The sequence below is a fragment of the Nylanderia fulva genome, unplaced genomic scaffold (genome assembly GCF_048542155.1).
Source record: "Nylanderia fulva isolate GAGA-0341 unplaced genomic scaffold, ASM4854215v1 Scaffold9, whole genome shotgun sequence".
Lineage (NCBI taxonomy): Eukaryota > Metazoa > Arthropoda > Insecta > Hymenoptera > Formicidae > Nylanderia > Nylanderia fulva.
Window position 1 is genome coordinate 5,349,474 of NW_028191026.1, and position 22,241 is coordinate 5,371,714.

Here is a 22,241-nt window from a genome sequence, read left to right on the forward strand (position 1 = left end):
ACACCGTCCCGCGCCTTCCTCGGCGAAAAAAGTGCGCTCCTCGCATTCTTCACATTTTTCATCGATACTCTTGTTATTTACATATTCACTTCGAGTTTCGAAAATATTTTTACTTTTCTCCCCGCGAGAGGGTGCGGGGAATTAAATGTCAAGCGAGAAGAAAAATAATTTTGTTCGAGGTGTATACTCTTATAAATAAATTCCATGATTTTCCAGGTACTCTTTTGTCGTTCAAAATTCCGAGTAAAATTAAAGTATTTTAAAAAATTTTGAATACAATTTTAAATTAAGTTTACTTCGTTATACATAATTTTTTAACACGAATAAAATATTTGTTAATATAATATAATGTTATATTTTAGAATGAAAGATATTTTAATGAACCTGACAAATTTTATAATTCTTTAAAGGTACATTAAAAAATAAAATCAAAGGTGCGGTTTTTTACAAAATTCCCCGAGTTTAAAATAAATTCGAGTATTCCAGTATTATTTTTGAAGATAGAAAAAAATTCCAGGCTTTTCCCGGGAGTATATACCTTGTTCCAACCTCTCGGATTACGAGGAAAAAAAAGAGCGGCAAAGGGTGCCCAGGGAAAGAGCGCCGCGAAGAGCCGCGCCTGGGCTCTGACGTCATCTCCGGTGAATGACGTATGCAGCTGCACCCCACCCACTCTCTCTCACTCTCTCGCTCTCTCTCTCTCTACCTGCTGCCGCGCGGATCCTCTCCGAACTCGAGTCGCTCGGCTCGGCTTTGGGATCCGGGCGACATTGAGCGAAAACGCTTCCGTTGAAACGGAAACGCTACGGCACTGAAATGCGAGGCGCGAGAGGTTAGGTTAGGTTAGGTCGCCGCGCGAGAGCGAAGCCACGTGGCGCGGACGCGCATCGATAGCATCTTCGGATCTTCTCGAAGGAGAGTCGCCGTACAAATGCTCTCTCAATGATTCGTGAACAGGACTAATCCCCCGTCCATTGTCGAGGCTCTTTCGTCTTCCCCCTATCACGAACGTAATAATGACGAGCGCGATAAGTGACGACGCTTCGGCGCGATAACGAGCGATTTTCATTAGTCAAGCGGAAGCTCGTCGATTCGAAAATCATATCGATGGTTTCCTCTTGCTATATTTAGAAAAAATATATTAATATATGTATTCATTTTTTTCCTTATTTTATATATATTTAATATATATATTAATATATATATATATATATTACATATATAAAATATTAATATACATATATATATATATATATTAAATATGTAAAATAGATTAATGAAAATATATATAAAAATAAATTGTATTAATATATCGGAATATTTTTTCTTCAGAAGTTTAGACTCAAGGCCGTTCCAAGGTTCCTAACAACAATCCGAGGAATGTGTGTATATTGGTATGAATGTGTATTGATTTTTTTTCTCGTTTTCACGTATATCGACGAGCCGTTGATACGGTTTTGGAAATAATAACGTTTCGAGGGAGCTTATTGCGAAACCATTTTAGCGAACGTCTCGTCGTCGGACGAGACAAAAGACGAGACACGAGATGGAACGGGAAAGGATCGAACGTGTACCTTCGTCGCGGCACAAGGTGGAAAGCGTTTTATCGATTGACCTATATCGTGAATTGTCTAAAGCGCCGTCCAGGGGCGCTAAGAACTAACCTAAATAGCGAGCCGTCCCGATATATCGATACCTGCGAATCGGGGAAAAAACGCCCGATCCGACTGTTCAATTTAAAAATAAAAAAAAAATTAAATAAACCCCCCTTAAATTTTAATTAACGCGAAAGATCAGGAACTAATTAAAATTCGTGATAAATAATAATTTTAGATGCATGCCGCCCTAATTTAACATAAATTTGCTCGCCTGATGAAAAGACTTGCTTATGACGTCACAAAATTTGACAGCTCGTAAGATCGACGAACATACGTCATCGTTTTGACATGACGGCGGAATATTGCGCGGAAAAGAGAGGGAGAGAGAGAGAGAGGACGCGACGACGCGGTTCAAACTCGTGCGTCCGCAAATAGACACAAACGCTTCGACTCCTGACAGATGGGTTACCGGGTCAGATTAACCATCCGCTCGAAAATAACGCGCCTCGCATCATTCCGTTCCGTGATTGCGCGAGTCGAAAAATATATACCGCGATGTTCGGATGTTGTTCGCGGGCGATAAAAAGGTTCAACGCTCGACGAGAGAGAGAGAGAGAAAGAAGAGAGGCCTTTCTCGGGTCTCTCGAAATTACGTTAGCGCAGGTCATAAGCCGCGAGTCAAGGACGACGACGACGACGGACGACGACGAGGAGAGCCCGCAGAAGCCCGTCGAGAATAATAAATAAACGAGCGGCAAGAAAGAGCAGACACACACACACATATGTGTATATATATATATATATATATATATATATATATATACGCGGTATTATTATAAACTCTGCTCTCTCCCATCATCGGTCACCGGATCTTTCGCGTGTCCATGTGATGGAGCAAAGTCATTGGACTCTTTTCGGCGAAAAAAAAATTGGCCTGTACATTTCAATGAATTTTAGGAATGTTTACGAAGAAAAAAGAAACGGTGTTTCTTTCGTACCGTGAAGTTGTTATCATCCAAAGCGCTATCAGAGGTTCACGCGTGCACGATTCGACATTTTAAAACGCAATCAAAGTCATAATTCTTCGCGGTTCGCGCATAAACCAAGTAAAATTGTTGCATACAGCGATTTTAACGAGTCTTTACACTGCAGCAAAAAAATGTGTTAACTTGACTGAGCCTTTCAACTAAATTGCTATTTTGTTGATTGAACATGTATTAGTATTTAAGTCATTACATTTTGTTAAATTTAATATATAATAGATAACAATTTGCGCACACATATATAAAATATTATAATATATAATAATTTGTTAGATTTAAAATATAATAATATATTTAATTTTATATTGCACTTAATATTTAACATGTTTGTATGTTCAATTAACAAAATAATATTGAAAGGTTTAGTCAAGTTAACAAATTTTCTTCAGTGTAGGGGATAGAAAATTCGATTCAAATCGTCGAGCGAATATTCAGAATAATTTCCTTTTACGCTTATCGCTTTTGATATTTTTGGCGCCAAATTATTAATCGAAATAAAATCAGTAATGGATTTTGTATGTCAAAATATATATATATATAAGAGAGTTTTCGAGGGAACTGAACTTTGGGGAGAAGCGCATTCGGCTTGATTTGAAAAGATGGGAGATGAACGATAAAGAACGATCAGAGTAAACTTGAAGATCGACAAAATTTTCTCTCCCTGACATTTGGTCAGCTGTTTGGCGAATATCCAACGACTCTCGTCTCGCTATCGGCCTACTATCCTCTTGCTAAATAATTCGATTATTAACCAATGTAGAATCGAGATAATATCGTTCATAACACAAATCCTCACTTCGACACCACCCGATATAACAATCTCTCTTTCTCTCTTCCTTAACAGAAATAAATACCAATTGTGCTTAAATAATTTCAAAATTAGCTAGATAAAGATGAGATATGTAAATTCATCTTAGATAAGATAAAGATAATTTAGTTTTAAACATATCTAGATAAAGGAAAATTATATAGCGATTCATCTAGATAATAATGTTTCAGACTACTCGCGGAAACACAGTTACACAACAAAAATGTAAATTACAAAAGGAATATAAATTTGTATCGCATACTGCTCAAGTTCCACTATTTAAATATCTCTATGTGCTATGATTCTAAACCAAAATTATCTGAGAATTATTCTACATAAATAATACAAATTTTCATTATCCATATAAAGATACAATATGTCGCCAAAGTTGTTATCTAGATGATCACCTATATCAATTTTCTTTAGATACCAGCACAAACACCGAATAAACAACAATAGAACCTAAGATTCCCCTAAATCGCAGAATCTCGCTTATACGGTCTCTCCTCCGGAGCAAGAAAACGAAACAAACGTACTCTCCCTCTTGGTCTTCAGCTACTACTTACTATTCGCGGTGACTCGATATTGGGGCGGCATTTGCGATTGCTGCTGCTGCTGCGGCTGTTGCTGCTGCTGCTGCTGCTGATGGTGGTGCTGGTGCTGGTGATGATGGTGGTTCAGGTGGCTGATGTTCACCGTGAGCTGGGGCGGATGGGTCAGCTGGTTGAGGTGGGGCGACGGCGACGGCGGCGGCTGCGGCTGGTGGCCCGGGTGCACATGATGATTGTGGGCCCCCGGCTGTGGGTTCTGGCCTGGGTGCGAGGCCGCGGCCAGGTGCGGATGTTGGGGTCCGCCACAGTGCGGCAGCAGACAGTGCATCGGGCCTAAGGTACCCACGGCGACACCCACCGTGCCCTCCTTCGAGACGCCGTACCGCGAGACCATCCTGCCCTGCTCGAGCAGCCCGTTGCCGCTGCCCCTAAATTGCTGATGGTGTTGCTGCGGATGATGATGATGATGCTGCTGCTGCTGCTGATGGTGTTGCTGCGGATGATGGTGGTGGTGGTGCTGCTGCTTCTCGGCCGCGCGCAGCGAGACCCTCGTCGCACGCGACTCCCCCGGGGATCGCTCCACGATGACGACGACGAGCGCTGGTTAGTGTTGCTGCTGGTCGGAGGACGCTGTCGACGAAATTCGACGATGGGTGTTTACGTAACGATACAACATGCAGCTCGCGACCATATTTTTTTTTTTTGTGTGCTCTTTCTTTCTCCTTGGGTGTGTGTGTTATTATGATTTTATTTCGTTCGACAATTATTTATCTTTTAGAGGTATTTATTATATCCAAGTGTGTCTCCACAAAGCAGAAGTTGGAGAGGCGCTACTTAACCAACGCGGCTCGCGATCCGTCAACTTAACAATCGGCAATGGCGCGCCATCGTGGTGACATCGTCTCTCTTTCTCTCTCTCTCTATTCGTCCATTCGGTCGACGGACCTGAATTTCCGCCTTCCTCGGTGAACGATGACTCTCGTCGCGCGCTTCCTCTCGCACGGCATTAATAAGCGCGCCCGTTCAAGATCGATCCAGAAGAGAGAAGAGGAGGGCCGACTCGAAAAGTTCCGAAAAAAAAAATACATACGTGTGTATCCCTAGCAAACACACGCACACACGTGGTCGGTCGCGATCGTGTGATGACTTTTCTTTTGTTTCTCGGCGACGAGAAGAGAAGGAGGGTGCACACCACCGTTAAAAAAAAAAAAAAAAAAAAAAAAGAAGAAATCACTTCGCGTCGATCAACGGAGGAGAGAGAAGAAAGATGGACGACGGGGTTCGGTGCTCGTCGCTCGAGGAGACGGACCCGTCGACGACGACGACGACGACTGTCAAAAGCTCCGCGTCGCCGTCGTCCTGGCTCGTACACTTGGCATAGGTGGCGGAGCTGTCTCTCTCACTCGCTCTCGCGTCTCTCGTCCAAAATCGATATTTAAGGCTCGACCGGCGTCGTCTCTCCCACTCCTCTCTCGCGGGCGGAAAACTCTCGCTCGCGTTCCTGTCGCCGATCTTCGGCGACGGGGATGTCCCGGGGACACTAACTTACGCGTACCAACGTCACGAGGAGAGGCAACCCGCACGAGGAGAGCGCGCGCGTGTATAATGGCAACAATCCTTTTTTTCCGTTCCCTCCGCGTTCTTCTTGCTCCGCCTCGCCTCTCCGCCGAGAGAGAAGCTACTGTTGTCTCGCGCGCGCGCGCGCGCGCGCGCCAGTTCGGGCGCGCTCGGGCGCGCGCCGGAAATTGCCGAAGCGCGCGAGCCGCCGAGTCTCCCTCGCGCGCGCGAGGGAGGGAGAGAGAGAGAGAGGTGCGTGCACCCGAGGGGGAGAAAGAGAGAGACGAAAAAAAAAAAAGGGAAAAAGAAAATCGAGATTTACCGATGATAGCGTCGAAGGGGCGCCCTGGCTGTCGCAATCGTCGAAGAAGGGGGCGCGCGCGCATACATATGTATATGTGTGTGTTTCTACGACGCACGCACACAGACACGCACGCACACAGCACTCGAGCGCGGCTCAACGCTGTACCCTGCGACGCACAACCGTGACGGGTATATCACGATGTCTCGAGCGTCGTCGGCGTCGTCGGGAACGACGCGCAGCATCAAGCTGGGGGTCTCTCCCGGAGATGGGGGGTGGTCCGCTCCGTCCTCGGGGGTTAGGTTCGACGTACGACGAACAACGCTGGGACTCACGACTCCAAGAACTGACACCGCCGACGAGAGCGTACCCTTATTTAAGGGACGCTACGTTGGACTGATACGTCCTACCCGCACGGACACCTACGAATCGCCTGCCCGAGCGCAGCGCCATCTGCGACCAATAATGCGTCAGGGACGTAGGGCGGATTTTCGGGCACCCCGCCCCGAATTTGTTAGACTGCGCCAAGATGTGGATGTGGTTTTAGCGCGTTTCAATGCGGTCTCTGCCATCTTACTTTTTCTTATATCGTGTACAAGAATTTTGTGAGATTCGATATTTATTCATACATTAGAAATCATCGATTTTATTTAGAAGAGATAAATAAGAAATAACGAATTTTATTATGTAGAGAAAACTAATTGAATATATTTTAGAGATTATTAATATATTTTATTGCGTGGGAAAAAAATAATAATCAGAGAAATTTTTTTCTATGATTTTCAGGGTAAATTCTCTAATTGTAAGAGAGGAAAAATTAAAATTGATGACAGATGAACATAAAAATTAATAATACTTTAATTTTAAAATAATACGCTTATAAAAAAAACAATAATGGTATTCAGAGATAAAAAAAAATTTAACTTAGAAATAAACGAGAGGAGAATTTTCTTTTGAAACTTTTACCCTAAAAATCCTTGGTAATCTGTGCACTGAAAAAGAAGTTTATTCAATATTCGAGTAAATATTTATTTCACGCGTTAGGAAAATTTGTGTTCAACATTTAACAGGATTGGGTAAATTAATGATTTTTTAAAATTAAGTTAAGTTAAAGTTAGTTGTTTATAAAATTAATTTAGTTAAGTTTTATGAACAAAAAATTAACTCCGTTAAAATTAGGTTAAGATTAAATTAATTGCGAAGGTAAATCAAAAGTTAATTTTTAAAAATATTATTTATTTTAAATTAGAATTTTGTTTGTTAATTCTTTTAAAATATATAATAACAAATAACAAAGAAACTTTGGTTTTTATGTAGAAATATATTTTTTATAATTACAATTGATGACAAATGAACATAAAAATGATTAATACTTTAATTTTAAAATAATACGTTTATAACTTATAAAAAAACAATAATGATATTCAGAGATAAAATATTAACTTAGGAAAAAAGTTAATAAGTTTAAGGTCAAAAATAACTAGTTAAAGTTAAAAATTAATACATTTAAAATTAACTAAGCTAAGTTAAAAGTTATTAACTTTTTAACTTTTTTAAAACTTTTAACTAATTAACTAGTTCTTACCCAATCCTGATAGTTAATATTGCTGTTGTATTAATTGAACTTCATTGTTAAATTATTTAAACAATTGAAATAAAATGTATGTTCATCTATTTTTAACTTGACACAATAAATATGTTTTGTTTGATTACAAGATTTATCTGTTAAAATTTACAGAAAAAAATGTTTAATGTTCATTGGGATGATAAAATCTAAAACTAACATATTTTTAGTTATTTTTTTATATTAAAACTCTGTGAATTTTACACAAAATTTATTTTAAATTACTTGAAGTTTTGCATTTATTTTATGTTAAAATATTAACACAGTTTCGTGTAACCATTTAACATATTATATTACATTACACAATTTCTGTGGACCATTTGACATGTGATATCTGTTAAATTTAACAACTGTGCGATACTGCCTAATAAATGATTTATTTGAAACTAATGATTTGATGTAAAAAATATTTGTTTCAAATAAATTATTTAGTAAGCAGTATTGAAATAAATATTTAGTAATTTAATAATTTTTCTTATATCCTATAAGAATTTTATTAATATTTTTTATTGTGGTAAAAAAATTATAATCAGAGAAATTCTTATAAAATGTTTTCCTTTGATTTTCAGGGTAAATTCTCTAAAAAAAAAATTCTCTCTGTGTATTCGATGTATTTTTTTTTCTTCCATAAATTTTCTCTCTACATGTCAAATTATGTAAAACACATCAATTTGAAGAGAGTAATTAATTGAATAAAGTAAATGTGTTGGAAATATTTTTCCTCTTAATTGTTGATAAAATTATCAATGTGTACAGTTTGAAAAAATTCCTGATAAGACTAATGATGCATATTTATGTATGTATATTATATTGAAAAATATTATCTATTATTTTTCCTCGTTTCATTCGACAGATTAATAAATCTTACATAGTATGTAATATTATCATAAATTTTCATAATAATATTCATATTATTCATATCATAATATAAGTAATGTATTCTTTATCGAGAAATATTCGTTCGAAAAAACGAAATCAAATTTATCTTTTTCGAAATATACGCAATGTGCAGCTCATATATTTTTTTAATGAATTTATATTAAATATTAAATACTATAAACAGCAATAATATAATTATTAATATAACACACTGCGCAACTTGTTAATTAATTTTCTAATTATAAATGCCTCTTGCAAAAATTACAATAAACATTCATTTTATGAAATATCTAGAAACATTTTTTCTTCATTATGTCTCCATAATTAATTTGTTTTTCATTCATCTCGACACATTTTATACAATTTATTTGTATTTGCCGAACTAAACATCGCGTTGAAATAAAATACTTAAAAGAATGTTTCTTCTCCTTTTATGTCGCACAGACATTTGTTTATTTAATACTGAGAGAAAACTGTAATATTTATTCAAGTAATATTTTATCATTTCAAAGCCCTTATTTTTAAATACACATTTACATATAATTATTTATCAGCTTCTTCTCTCTCCATCGACTATATTATTTTCACCTCTTCTTTATGGAATGTCAAACATTAGGGGTGAAAATTCTTTCTCTAAATCCATGTAAATTGCTTTCGTTTTTTTTATCTAGTTTTTCATCTTGTAAAAAACACAGAGAGGACACATTTTTATTGCTCTATTATTTCGAAAAAAGCAATTTATATGGATTAAAAAAAAAATTTTGTCGCTAATGTTCATGTCGGCGTTTCATAAAGCTGAAACCAAAATAATATTCGATGCTGTTTATCTTCGCAAATTTCTTTAACATATGCAAATGCGACAGATAGACAAATTAAATAAAAAAAAGTTGAGGAAAAATAAACAATTTTTTGCAAGATATTTCAAGGATACCAATCGAAAACATTTTTTGTTTAGTTTACCTATAGAAATGTAAAAAGATGTAAAGATTTGTGATAATGCGCTATAATGTATTATTGGCTTAGAAAATAACTTCTAGTCATTTTTCAGAGAGAACACATGTCTTTGCTAACAATAAATTCTTAGATAAACAAAAATGAGAATTGGTAAGAATAATAAAAAGTGAAATAATTTCTATATATTGTTCTTGACAGTAAAATTATAAATATCGATCGATCACACACATAATGTTGACGATTTTTTTTCCTTACCTTCCTTAAACAATCTAAAAGTCATTTCATTTCACAAAAGCAATTTACTTTATCTGACAGAGTTATTTTCTCTCTAGAAATTATCACATTTTTTTCTCTACCCCCCGAAAAGAAACTGTAATGATTTTCTCGTAAATAAAAGAATTTTCTTTTGATTTAACAGATATACAATGTACATCTACACGTGTGTTTACGTGTTTTTCAATATATAGAAAAAAAGATGATGTTATTTACACTTCGATCGAAACGGTCCGATCTATTTATATTTGATTTAGAAATTGTTTGATTTTCGATATCACAATCACAATTGAAAAAAATATCGTTTATATTTATCATTCGTTATTAAAATATTTTATCACTTTTCTAAACACGTAGTTTACATGTTTTTCAATAATTGGAAAAAAAAGACACTCTTTACACTTCGATCGATTTATATTTAATTTTTAATATCACAATCGCAACTAAAATTGAAATAGAAATATCGTTTATATTTTATAATATTCTGCATTAAAATATTATATCTTTTCTGAATCCATAAATCATTATTTTTGAAAATATCAGCAAACTTTTAAACCAAAGAAATTCAAGAGAAAGATTCCATATTTTAAAGAGAGATAGTCGTATATATTGAAAAAAATTGCATTTTATTATGCAATTTTTTCCCCGATAAGTTACGAAAGAAATCACCGCTATCTCGCAATTATAATGCATCGTATACACAGTTGAAAAATTTGTGTTAAATTTGACAAATGTCACATGTTCCAAACGGTCCACAGAAATTTTTCTGTTAATTTTTAATATGGATTTGTTAAATACAAACACAAAATAAATGCAAAACTTCAAGTAATTTAAAATAAATTTTGTGTAAAATTAACATAAAGTTTCAATGCAAACATTAACTAAAATATGTTAATTTTAGATTTTATCACCCTCATTTATAAAATAAAAACTCAACTTTTTTCTGTAAATTTTAACAAATAAATCTTGTCGCTAATAAAACAGAACATATTTATATAGTGAAATTAAAAATAGATGCACATTGTAATAATTTACCATTTAAGTTCAATTAACACGACTTTTAATTATAAATATTTTTAATTAAACCACAAATTCACATACATATTATATAAATTTTCATTTTTAGCATAATTAAATCTATAATTATAAAATGGTACAATTTAAAATTTATCTATTATATAATACAACAGCAATTAACATAAATAAATGTGTTAAATACTGAACACAACAATTTTAACGGGGATCGTTTTAACAAACGAAAAGACCACAAATTTTCTGCGTAATGTGTCGGTGAAAAAAAAAAGGGGCAGCGGGAAATTAAGGACGATTCTCGGGGCGGCAACAAGAAAGTGCAAGTATAAGAAGGTACACGAAGATTTCGCGAAGATGCACAAGTGCATCGCAGATGCACCGCAGGTGGGCGGTGGAGCATCAAAGGGCGCGTGCAGAAGGTGGCGGACCAGAGAGAGGGTGGGTGCAACATCAGAGGGGGAGGGGGAGGGGGTGGGGGGGGGGGTAGACCGAGATGAAGGGGAGCGGATTCGCGAATTCGCCGCGTAGGTTAGGTGATAACCCAGTTTCGCCAGTGCACCAGGCCAAGCTGCAGCACCGTCGTGAACCGATCGATACCTCTATATGCACCCCGGCGCTGCCCACAGCCTAGATTTTCACCGCCTCTAGGATAGGTGCGAGAGATGGGGGATGTATATATCGCATGACCCGCGCGTGACCTACATCTCACGGGGGAGGAAGAAAAAAAAAAAAAGAGAGCCGTCGCATCCATCCGATCATCTCGGATGACGTTTGTCACGACGCGAATCCTCGTCATTCAATTATATCAATCCAATAAAATTAGACTTGAAAAGGGCAAAACTTCATAAAAATTAGGAACGAGAATTTTTGTGGAGAGACTTTTATTTCGATGTTCTAATGAAATCCTGAAAAGCACCCTTAATTTCATCGAGGGCGTTTTTTTCATGGGAAGGAAATTTTAGTTTTTTGCCATTATCTCGAAAATTATTAATTTTTCGAGAAAAATAGTTATTACCAAAATTGTAGCTCATAAAATTCTCTACAAAAAAGGTCCTTATACTTTTTTTCATACAACTAATCGTTTTTGAGTAAAACGATAGAGTTGTAATATCTGTAGTTCGTAAAAAAATACGTACTCCTTTCCACATCACCGCGAGAGGAGAGTACTGGGCGCATTTTTTTCGCTCTATATCTTCGAAACGGTTAATTCCACGAAAAAAAGTATAATGACCTTTTTTGTAGAGAATTTTATGAGCTACAATTTTAATAATAACTCTTTTTCTCGAAAAATTGATAGTTTTCGAGATAATGGTAAAAAACTAAAATTTCCCCCGTGAAAAAACGCCCTCGATGAAATTAAGGGTGCTTTTCAGGATTTCATTAGAACTAAAAGTCGAAATAAAAGTCTCCACAATTCTTGTTCCGAATTTTTATGAAGTCACAGTCAAATTTTACTGGACTGTATTCGCAGCAACGATATCCGAAAGCGATTTTCGTATCTTCAGCTTCTTTTTTAAATCAAGTATGCGAGAGGATAAAATGAGAACCAGGCTTGTGGGCTCTAATTATTTTGCACGAAATAATTAAGAGGAGAATTTTTAAAGACAAGCTTGTTGCGCCTGGCTCTTATTAGTCCTTTTTTATACATCGGAGCCTCTCTTTTTAATTTATTATTATAATTATAAGAACTAGTTGCTTTTTGAATTTAAAGGTCTAGTGATCCTGAAGATGTCTTTGACAAATATTACAGTTATATTTTTACAACCACGTTATTAGATGTTTATGAAAATAAATATTATTTTATAGACATTGGAGAGAAACAGAAAATCATGGAAAATTGTAGGACAATAGAAGAATTTTTTAAAGTTTCTCTGATTAATATTTTTATACCGCAATAAAAAATATTAATATATACATAGTAAATTTTATTATGTACATGTTAGCAAAATTAATTAAACGTATTTTATATCTTATTGTGGTAAATATTAATCAGAAAAACTTTTGTAAAATTCGTCCAATACTATATGTTGTCCCACGATTACCAGGGTAAATTTGAACGATGCTGAACGATTTTCAGAGTAAATTCTAAGAGAAAATTCTCTCTGTGAAAATTTAATCAAGTATGCAAAGGATTAAAATAAGAGCCAGACTAGGCTCTAATTATTGTGCGCGAAATAATTAAGAGAATTTAAAAACAAGCTTGGTTCTTATTAGCCCTTTTCATACCTGATTTATACATCGGAGCCTCTTTTCAATTTATAAATATATATATATATATAAACTGTCGCTTTTCGAACTTTCATGTCTAAAAAAATGTCTACAACAAATATTACAGTTATTAGATGTGTCTGAGTAACAAATCTTTCTTTTCCAGATAATGGAAAGAAGCGGATAAAAATTTAAAAACGGTTTAATCGTCGCAGATATTTTGAACAATGAGCAGTAAAAAAATAAGGATTAGGTATAGAACTGGGAAAAAGGTTAGACAGGTATAAAAAAAAAGATCAGAAAAGACTAAATCCGTGTCTAATCGCTCGTTTTTCAAAAATCGTCGACCTAATTCTCCCTGAATTTTTGCAGGCTCGTGATTTCGCATAAAATTTCGGAGCAGATGAGGATAACCAAAGGATAGGATAAAGAAGAAAAGGGGAGTCGAGACGAGACAGATTCGTAACCTTCGGTTGTCTCGACCCGAAGCTTCCCAGCCAGACGAGAAGAGGTTCAAAGTCCTCAACGAAAACATATAGAGAAGCCTACCGACAATGAGTCATATACCGAGAAATACATCTCCGAGATCCGACGATTGTGCAAACGATACAGATTTTGTCTAATTAAGAAGAGGCGAGAAGATTCTTATCTAAATCGGATCATCGAAATTTAAAAAAAAAATCTATACTTTGCTCTCGCGAAATTGCCTGGAAAGAGAGGCGCGCGATCTTTGACACAACCCCCCCCCCCCAAAAAAAAAATAAACTTTTTTTTTCAGAGGTCTTTGAGCCGTCGAGCCGTTGACCTTGGAAAGGTAGCATGGAAACCTCGTGGGGTGTCGAGCAGTAATGTGTGAACTCTCAATGTCTCTCTCGCACTTCACGTGGGTGTTCGGTAGGTTAGCAGCAGCCCGTGAAAAGCTGAAGAGAGAGAGAGAGAGAGAGAGAGAGAGAGAGAGAGAGAGAGAGAGAGTGGCTGAAGGAGAAAGAGGAAGACCAATCCAGAAGGAGGGTTTTACGCACCGACAAATGTCTGGATGTGGGAGACGGAGAGTCTACGCGAAGGAGAGAAGGGTCGATATTTACCGGCCTTCTCCCTCCCTCCCCCTCGTTCCTCTTCCTCCTTCACCCCTTCGGGGAGGCAACGACCTACCACCCTCGCCTCGTTGCGGACGTTCGTCGCCTCCCTCATCGCGCTATCCTGCGTTATAATAACGCCACGCCGCCGCGTCTTAACCCTCAAACGACCCCGGACGTTCCCCAACCCTATACGCACCTACGCGACAGAATCCCTGATCGTAAACGACCGAGCAACGACCGCGTCGTCGTCATCTCGCGATAACATATGTTACGAGAAGGCGTCTTCTTCCTTTCCTCGACTTTTCTCGCACTAGAAAACCGAGTACGTTCATCTTAGGTCTATCCTTTTCAGTTGAACTGCACCAGTTCAAGGGTTCATCTTAAAACTGTTTTTTTGTTGAACTTGCTGCATCAGTTCAAGAGTTCATCTTAAAACTGTTCATTTAATTGAACTTGCTGCACCAGTTCAAGAGTTCATCTTAGGTCTGTTTTTTTCTGTTGAACTTGCTGCACCAGTTCAGAGTTCATCTTAGAACTGTTCATCTTTGGGGTGTTCAGTTGAACTTGCGGCGTCGGTTCAAGAGTTCATTTTAGGATTGTTCATTTAACTGAACTTGCTGCACCAGTTCAAGGGTTCATCTTAGGTCTGTTTTTTCTGTTGAACTTGCTGCACCAGTTCAGAGTTCATCTTAGAACTGTTCATCTTTGGGGTGTTCAGTTGAACTTGCAGCGTCGGTTCAAGAGTTCATTTAACTGAACTTGCTGCACCAGTTCAAGGGTTCATCTTAGGTCTGTTTTTTTCTGTTGAACTTGCTGCACCAGTTCAGAGTTCATTTTAAGTCTGTTTTTTTCATTTGAACTGGCCGCACGAGTTCAAAGTTCATCTTTATTACTCCACATTAAAAGGAAAGAAATAAATTTTGAACCAGTTTAGCTGAAAAGAACAAACCTAAAAATAAACTCTGAACCAGTGCAGTCAGTTCAGCTGAGAAGAGCCCCAAAGATGAACTCTGAACTAGTGCAGCCGGTTCAGATCTTGTTGAAGACTGTAGGGTTCGAATTACGAGTACGATTTAAATCTGAAGGAATCGTGTGACGATTGATCGAGGTACCTTGCATCATCTTGAATGAAATTTTGCATGGTGCAAGGTGGAAAATGGGTATATCGCGCTGCCATGCCGCCAACTGAGAAACTAATCTCCAAGAACTCGATCGGTAAAGAACAGGGAGTCATCTTGGTTCATACTTTGCACGTGGAAATGTTCAGGTATAAGCAGAATATACTATATATAAAAAAGAGGCGACAACATTGGTCCAAAAATTTATAACAAAATGTTCTATTAATAGCATAATGGCACTTGATAAATGTCATTTAAAATTTTGTACGTCTCTCTCTCTCTCTCTCTATTTAAAGTGAAATCTATTAATATGTAACGCTAATTAAGATCCACACGAGCAATTAATATAATGCACGCAGCGAAACGAAGCCGAAGCGGAAGTTGCGAAGCTATTCGTCGACCTGATAACACCCGTTTTCTTAATCAGCGATCGTCTGTGTGCAAATATTCCGTGTGATTTAAAATTTAATCATAAATCATAAATCTGATCATTTAATTTCAATATAAAACTCGCAAGATGCGCTTCGAAAATTATCTCTCTTATTTTATAATCACAAAAACAAAATTTATTTCGTACACAAATAAATGGATTTAAAAATTTTTTGGTCCCTTCCGGTCGAAAAATTTGTACAAAAGCTTCCTTCTTTGTTTCGAACAAAAGACCGGAAAAGGTCCTCTTCATTTTTCACGCCCATTTGTCATTTTCAATTTTAGAAAGTTGTTCTAGAGGAAGTCTGAAGGAAGGACGAAACTATACTTTCCAAAGCGCTTCTTCGATCACCGTAATAAAGAAAAACGTACGCAATTTCATAGTGAGATAGAATTTTTTCGAAATACACAAGTCAAGAGAAGTCGATTCGAGAGAAATTATTCCTCCTGGAAGAAGAAAATTTCGCACTTTCGACATTTTATATATAACTGCTCAGATAAAATTGTCCTTTTTAATTTATACATTCATTCTCTCTCTTTCTCGGATGTTCGGGATCTTCAAGTAATATCGACGAAAAGAAATATGTTTCCGAATTCTCGAGGAAGTAATTAATTCTCGATTGATTTGACATTTCGCGGAAGAATTCTGTCTATTTCGCGAGATAATGATGATTAATTAAACGCATACTGTCGGCATTAATTATTTCAGAGAGACACGTGGAAATAAAAAGAAAAAAGTTATAGTCCCAGTCGCGTGCGTAAAAGTGCGCTTTCTACCAGGAACTGTGTTTAGAAGCTGGTTCAGAGGAATGGCCAGTTCGCACACTGTGCTAAATGTCACAATGCTAGACGCGAGTTAAACCGCTAACAGTTGCCAGATAGGTATGAAATAAATCGAGGATTTAGAATAGATATGGAATTTCAATTTGTGCGCGCGAGAGATTCGTCAAATACTCCGAAATGCCTCGAAATTTCCGAGACTCGAGCAATTCTTTTCGCTCGCGCGAGAGACTACTCCGAAAAAACTCTACGATATTTTTTTATTCAAATTCTACGTTTTCATTGATTCCCTCGGCGACACACCCGGATTAACCGGTCTGGAAAGGAGTTTTGTTCTCCGAGCTATTTTGTTACCCGTAATTCCCGTAACAAATAAAAAAAAAAAATTAAAAATAAATAAATATATACACCTGCTCGAAATAAGCGTCGACAAAAAAATTCCAAATAAATGTCCCTAATAAAAAAAAATTTTTTTTAAAGTCGTGTTTCGAGAAGATTGCAAAAAGTAAGCACAGACATTCTTTCTTCGGTCTTGTCTTTTTTTTCAAGTTCGACGAAAACGAGTCCTCTATAATCTAAAAATCTAAATAATCCGATGATCTGTGCACAACGCGAACGCATAACGTAACCGTAAAATAATCGTCAGCCAAGAGGGAGAGAGGAGGAATCGCGGCGAAGTGAAGTACGGTTAGTTTCTCCCCGGATGTTCGCTGGCCTCTTTCTCCGAGCGAGCGGCCTTGCCAGGAATGCACATTTTCTGCCGGTTCTCCGTCTGCCGTTCCTCGGCTTCGATTCGGATCTGCACGCGCAAACCTGACCACCCTTTCACCCGTCGTCGCCTCGTCGTTGGCAGAATTCTTCGACCAGTATTTAAAGTCGATTTTTTTACCTATTTCTTCCAATAAATTCCAACTAATTATTGCAAAATTAATTTTTTTTTTGAGTAAATTCGACTGACAAGAATCGCGAGATGGTGAAGAAAAATTTTAAAAATATCCCGGGCACTCCTGAATTGAAAAATATTTTTGAAAAGGAAAGGAATTATTTTATATATTTTTTTCCAATAAATTTCAACTAATTATTTCAGAATTTTTGTATGTATTTTTTCAAATTAACTGTTGCAAAATTAATTTTTTTTAGAGTAAATTCGACTGGCAAGATGGTAAAGAGAAATTTTAAAAAATATCCCGGGCGCTCCTGAATTGAAAAATATTTTCGAAAACGCAAAGAATTATTTTACATAATTTTTCGAATAAATTGGAATAATTATTTTTTCAAATTAATCATTGCAATTAATTTTTCTCGAGTATATTCGACTAGCAAGAATCGCGAGATGTGGAAGATTTTAAAAAATATTTCAATGTAATTTTCAGACGCTCTTGAATTGAAAAATATTTTCGAAAGAAAAATTATTTTACATATTTTTTCGAATAAATTCAAATAATTACTTTTTCAAATTAATCATTGCAAATTAATCAATAAATAATTTTTTTCGAATATATTCGACTGGTAAAAATCATTTTTGAACGACACAATAAAATTTACAATATCCGTTATAAGAATTCTAAAATTACTACATAAATAGAGAGAGCTACAACAAAAGAGTACGTGCTTTGTAAAGTTCGTTCAGGTCAGAAAAATAACAAAAGGGTACCTAAGGACTATATTATAAACACATGTCCTCTGCAAAAGACAATAGCACCCTTGAAAAACGAGATACCTAAGAAGAACGGTTTAAAATTCCAAGTGGGGTTTCGATTTTTCCCTAAAATTCGTTCATAATAAATCAAACAGACCGCAAATAAACTCCATGCTTTCTGGCCAGTTATTCTATTGTATTAACACAACGTAATGTAGTATATTTCATTAATTTGAATGAGATTTCCGATTCATCATTAATAGTCAATGGAACGTTTGGCATATTATCGCAGGATTAAATCTCGGAATTAATTCATTCACATCAACTCCGCTTATACTCGTATACTTAATTAACAATTCATTCATTCAATCGTATTTCCTCGGGAAAGAGAAAAATATTGCTATAAGTAATATTTGTTTTTTTATTAATCTTAATATTTTATCTTATTTTTTTAATTCTTTTGCAGAGCGCTGAAAGCAGCTACAAAACAAAAAAAACTGAATACAAGGGAAAGAAAAATTGCTATAATATTCATTTTTTTGGCAACGAGAAAAGCGTTTAAACAAAAATTGCTCCTTTAACAATCTTAACATTTTGTCTTATTTTTAAAATTCTTTTGCAGAGCGCTGAAAGCAGCTACAAACAAAGAAAACTGAATATAAGGGAAAGAGAAAAATATTGCTATAAATATTCGGTTTTTTAGTAATGAGAGAAGCATTTATACAAAAATTGCTCTTTCTTCAATAATCTTAACATTTTGTCTTATTTTTAAAATTCTTTTGCAGAGCGCTAAAAGCAGCTACAAACGAAGAAAACTGAATATAAGGAAATATATATGAATATCGATATAAAAATATTCAATCGGTGGATTATTACGGCGAAAGGAACGTGTCATATCACGTCGATCAAACTTTAGCCGAAAATACACACATGCTATAAATATTTGCGATGAACGGGAAACCGTATAACGAAGTCGATCGAAAAGCGCCTCGTTTCGGCTCGAAATTCTATCGTGCGATATAAATCGTCCTGAGAGATCCCTTTACGCTCTATATTTATTTTAAAAAATAAATAAAATAAAATTTTATTTATTTATTTTTAAAAATAAATAAATAAAATAAAATAAATTAACTAATTTATCTTATTTTATTTACTTATTATTATTTTTTGGGGGGGAGAGAGATCCCTTTATATTTTAATTTAAAAAAATAAATAAATAAAATAAAATTAATTAATTATTTAAAAAATTTTTAAAAAATAAAAAAACAGCGTGTTATATTAAAATGCGAAAGAACCGATCTCTCAAGCCGTAAAACTACGACTAGAGACTTAGCTCGATTTGATTGGCTCAGTGCGAGTTATGCAATTTCATCCGTGACGCCCTTTGCAACAAGACGTGACTGTCGACGAGAGACCTTGAAGAGATCTCTCGGTCCCCGTTTTAACGTTTCTCTTCCGTTATGAAACGAACAAAACCGTATCACGAACGAGATATTCCCGAAAACCCAAAACGAGACGGGTTTTATCCTTATCGGAAGATAAGAGATAGATTGTATAAAAAAAGAATTCCTCAAGTATTCGTTCGAATACTCACTTCTCTTTAGAGATTTACAGATTCTTAAAAGAACAAACGACGAATGTAAAATCTCTACACAACAGTTGGAAAATTTGTTTTTTTTTCTTATTAAAAACGGTCCCTATATTAAAATTTTTGTGTTAAATATTTAATATATTGCTGTTGTGTTTTAATTGAACTAAAATGTTAAATTATTAAAATTAAACTGAAAAAAGTGTAAATAATATAATGTGCATCTATTTTTAATTTTATACAATAAATACATTCCGTATTATTAGTGACAAAATTTATTTCTAGTAAAATGTACAGAAAAAATGTTGATTTTATTTTGATACAAGTGGGAATAATAAAATGTAAAAAAATTGACATTTTTTAAGTTAATTTTTACATTAAAATTCTGTGTTAATTTTACACAAAATTGATTTCAAGTTTACTTGAAATTTATTTTATGTTAAAATATTAACACAATATTCGTGTCACTATTTAACATATTCGTATTATGTTAATAAATTAACACAAAAATTTCTGTGGACTCTCTGTTTGAAACATGTGAGATATTTGTTGAATTTAACACAAATTTTTCAACTGTATATAAATTATAGGATTTCTCCCGGAGAGGGGTATATGATTAAAATTTTTTTGTCTTTCTTAATATTTTAAATTTAATTTTTTTGTTACTTTCAATTCTTTTTATATTAAGTATCCAAATAAAATTAAATGCTTAATTTTCTTACCGATTCCAAATTAATAAAAATTCGAAGGAAGCGGAACTGTGCAATCTCTCTCTCTCTCTCTCTTTCACTAAATAATAAAATGACACGTGTTTAGCATCGCGTGCAAGGCTGATAAATCTCGCAGATATATATTGATCGTCTAAAAAATATCAGACGTTTCGGCGACGATGTTGGATCACGTGGGCGGCCGCGAGCGAAAGACGTCGCGCGACATCTCCCGGAAGTCACGGGGACGACTAGGAAAATAATCGTAACCTCCCTCGGTCGGCGAAAAACCACGTTGTTAAATATTTCCCGGGGGACGGAAAATACAGCAGGACATATACATATAAACGACCGGCTCGTTCGCGCGCCAAGTACGGAAATTGTAGAACTGTCAAAAGTCGCAAATGTCAAAAGAAACAGACGAAACTTTCCCATGACAACTCACCCATCAACGGGGCCATCTCCGTCGGCTTCGGCCGCTCCTCGTCTCGTTGCACCTTTCAGGCTGGCTTCTTCGCGAACGAAGACAGAGAGAAAGAGGGAGAGAGAGAGAGAGAGAGAGAGAAACGTCAAATCGAACACATGTTTATCGGCGGATCGCGACTCTCGTCCCCCAGTGACGACACACGCGGTAGTCTCGCATGTATATCGGGTGTGTCGAAACGACACACGAATCCTCCGAACGGGAGACAATTACGTCACACACGTGATGTTGACTTTGCACGATACCGCACGGTTATATCTCGGAGAGACGCGAAAAGAGAAGGCTTCGAGGAAATTATATAACCTCCTCCTCTCTCTCTCTCTCTTACTCGCTCTAACTCGTCGAACGACGACGTTTTCGGACTTGTTAGTAGAGACCGGACACGGACACTCGCGCGAATCTTGCTTAATATATTTTGGAGAGGCGGGAAAAAAAAGAAAAAAATTCAAGAGTGTTCTCTTCTGGATCCGCGATGCTCTCGTCGATGCACCGATATATAATGTGACCCGATAACGACACGCGGCAGGAGGAATGACAATGACGGACGACTGTGTACCGATTGCCACATGTACCAAGCCGAAGCGGCTTCGGCAACGCTCGACAGTCTTCGGCCTTCTTACGTCTTATCCTCGGTCTCTCTCCGACAGCCGACCTTTTCTTCTCTCTCTTTCTCTCTGTCCCACGGCCCTTTTCCGAAGGGAAAAATTACTTGGTTCCTCGGGAAAAATGTTCCAGCCCTTGACCAAGTCTATTTATATTTTCTCGTTCCCACGAAAATATTTGGGTACCTGAAGACGGGTTTCGCAAAAATTTCGAGGGAGAAAGCGTTCTCTTGTGAAATCTCCAGAAGCTATTTACGTTATTTTAATGTCTTGGAAATTGAATTTTAATTAAACACACGTTTGTGTTTAATGACGATGCAGGATAAGTAAAATGAGATTATTAATAGTTTTCTTGTTTATCGGAATTATAATGAAATTATAATGTAAATATGTATTATTTTGGAATAGAAATGAGAGTTTATCGTCTCGCGTGAAAATTAATGCATTAACATATTTGCACAAAATTCTTGTTGACCATTAAAATTTCTTTATTGACTCAACGAAGAGTTTAATGATGACTAATTTCTCTACATACAAAAAATATGTAAAATCACATCAATAATAAATGTAATTTTATACATATGTAAAATTAAGAATAAATAATTAATAGTGAAATAAATAATGAAAATGTAACATTTAATAATTAATTTAATTAATGTAACATTTAAAATTTAATTCAAATAATAAATAATAAAAATGCAATATTTTCATTATTTACCGTGTAATTTTACACTTACTATTTATTTTTAATTTTACATATTTTATGTAATATATTATATATTTTTTATAGTGTATGCAAAGAAAAACAGAAGAAGAGTTTATAAATAAAAGCAGAAGATTTATGACTGAATCCTGATTTTATTCACAAAAGAACGAATATCAAAGTTCTTTAAGTTATTCACAAAATTATATTTTTTGCATCCCTTTAATACCGTTTTTTTTTTCATCGAAAAGGAAAAGGATATAAATAGAAAAGATTAGCATGAC

The 22,241-nt window shown here is 35.8% G+C and overlaps 1 protein-coding gene across 6 annotated transcripts in view; it reads right to left on the minus strand.

Annotated features, from left to right (window-relative positions):
• Window positions 1-22,241, minus strand: part of Eif4g (eukaryotic translation initiation factor 4 gamma) — a 47,177-nt gene that overhangs the window by 21,625 nt on the left and 3,311 nt on the right. For 2 of the 6 annotated variants that reach the window (XM_085489677.1, XM_085489676.1), the window contains exons 1-2: window positions 5,880-5,946; window positions 4,016-4,630 (exon numbers count right to left, since the gene is read on the minus strand). The exons of 2 other annotated variants lie outside the window; for them this stretch is intronic. In XM_085489677.1, coding sequence (XP_085345803.1) covers window positions 4,016-4,394 — 379 coding nt within the window. In that variant the 5' untranslated portion in view covers window positions 4,395-4,630; window positions 5,880-5,946. Of the gene's footprint in view, window positions 1-4,015; window positions 4,631-5,879; window positions 6,268-20,613; window positions 21,175-22,241 lie in introns of those variants that run through there. 2 more of the 6 variants (XM_085489680.1, XM_085489679.1) reach the window with 2 other exon arrangements.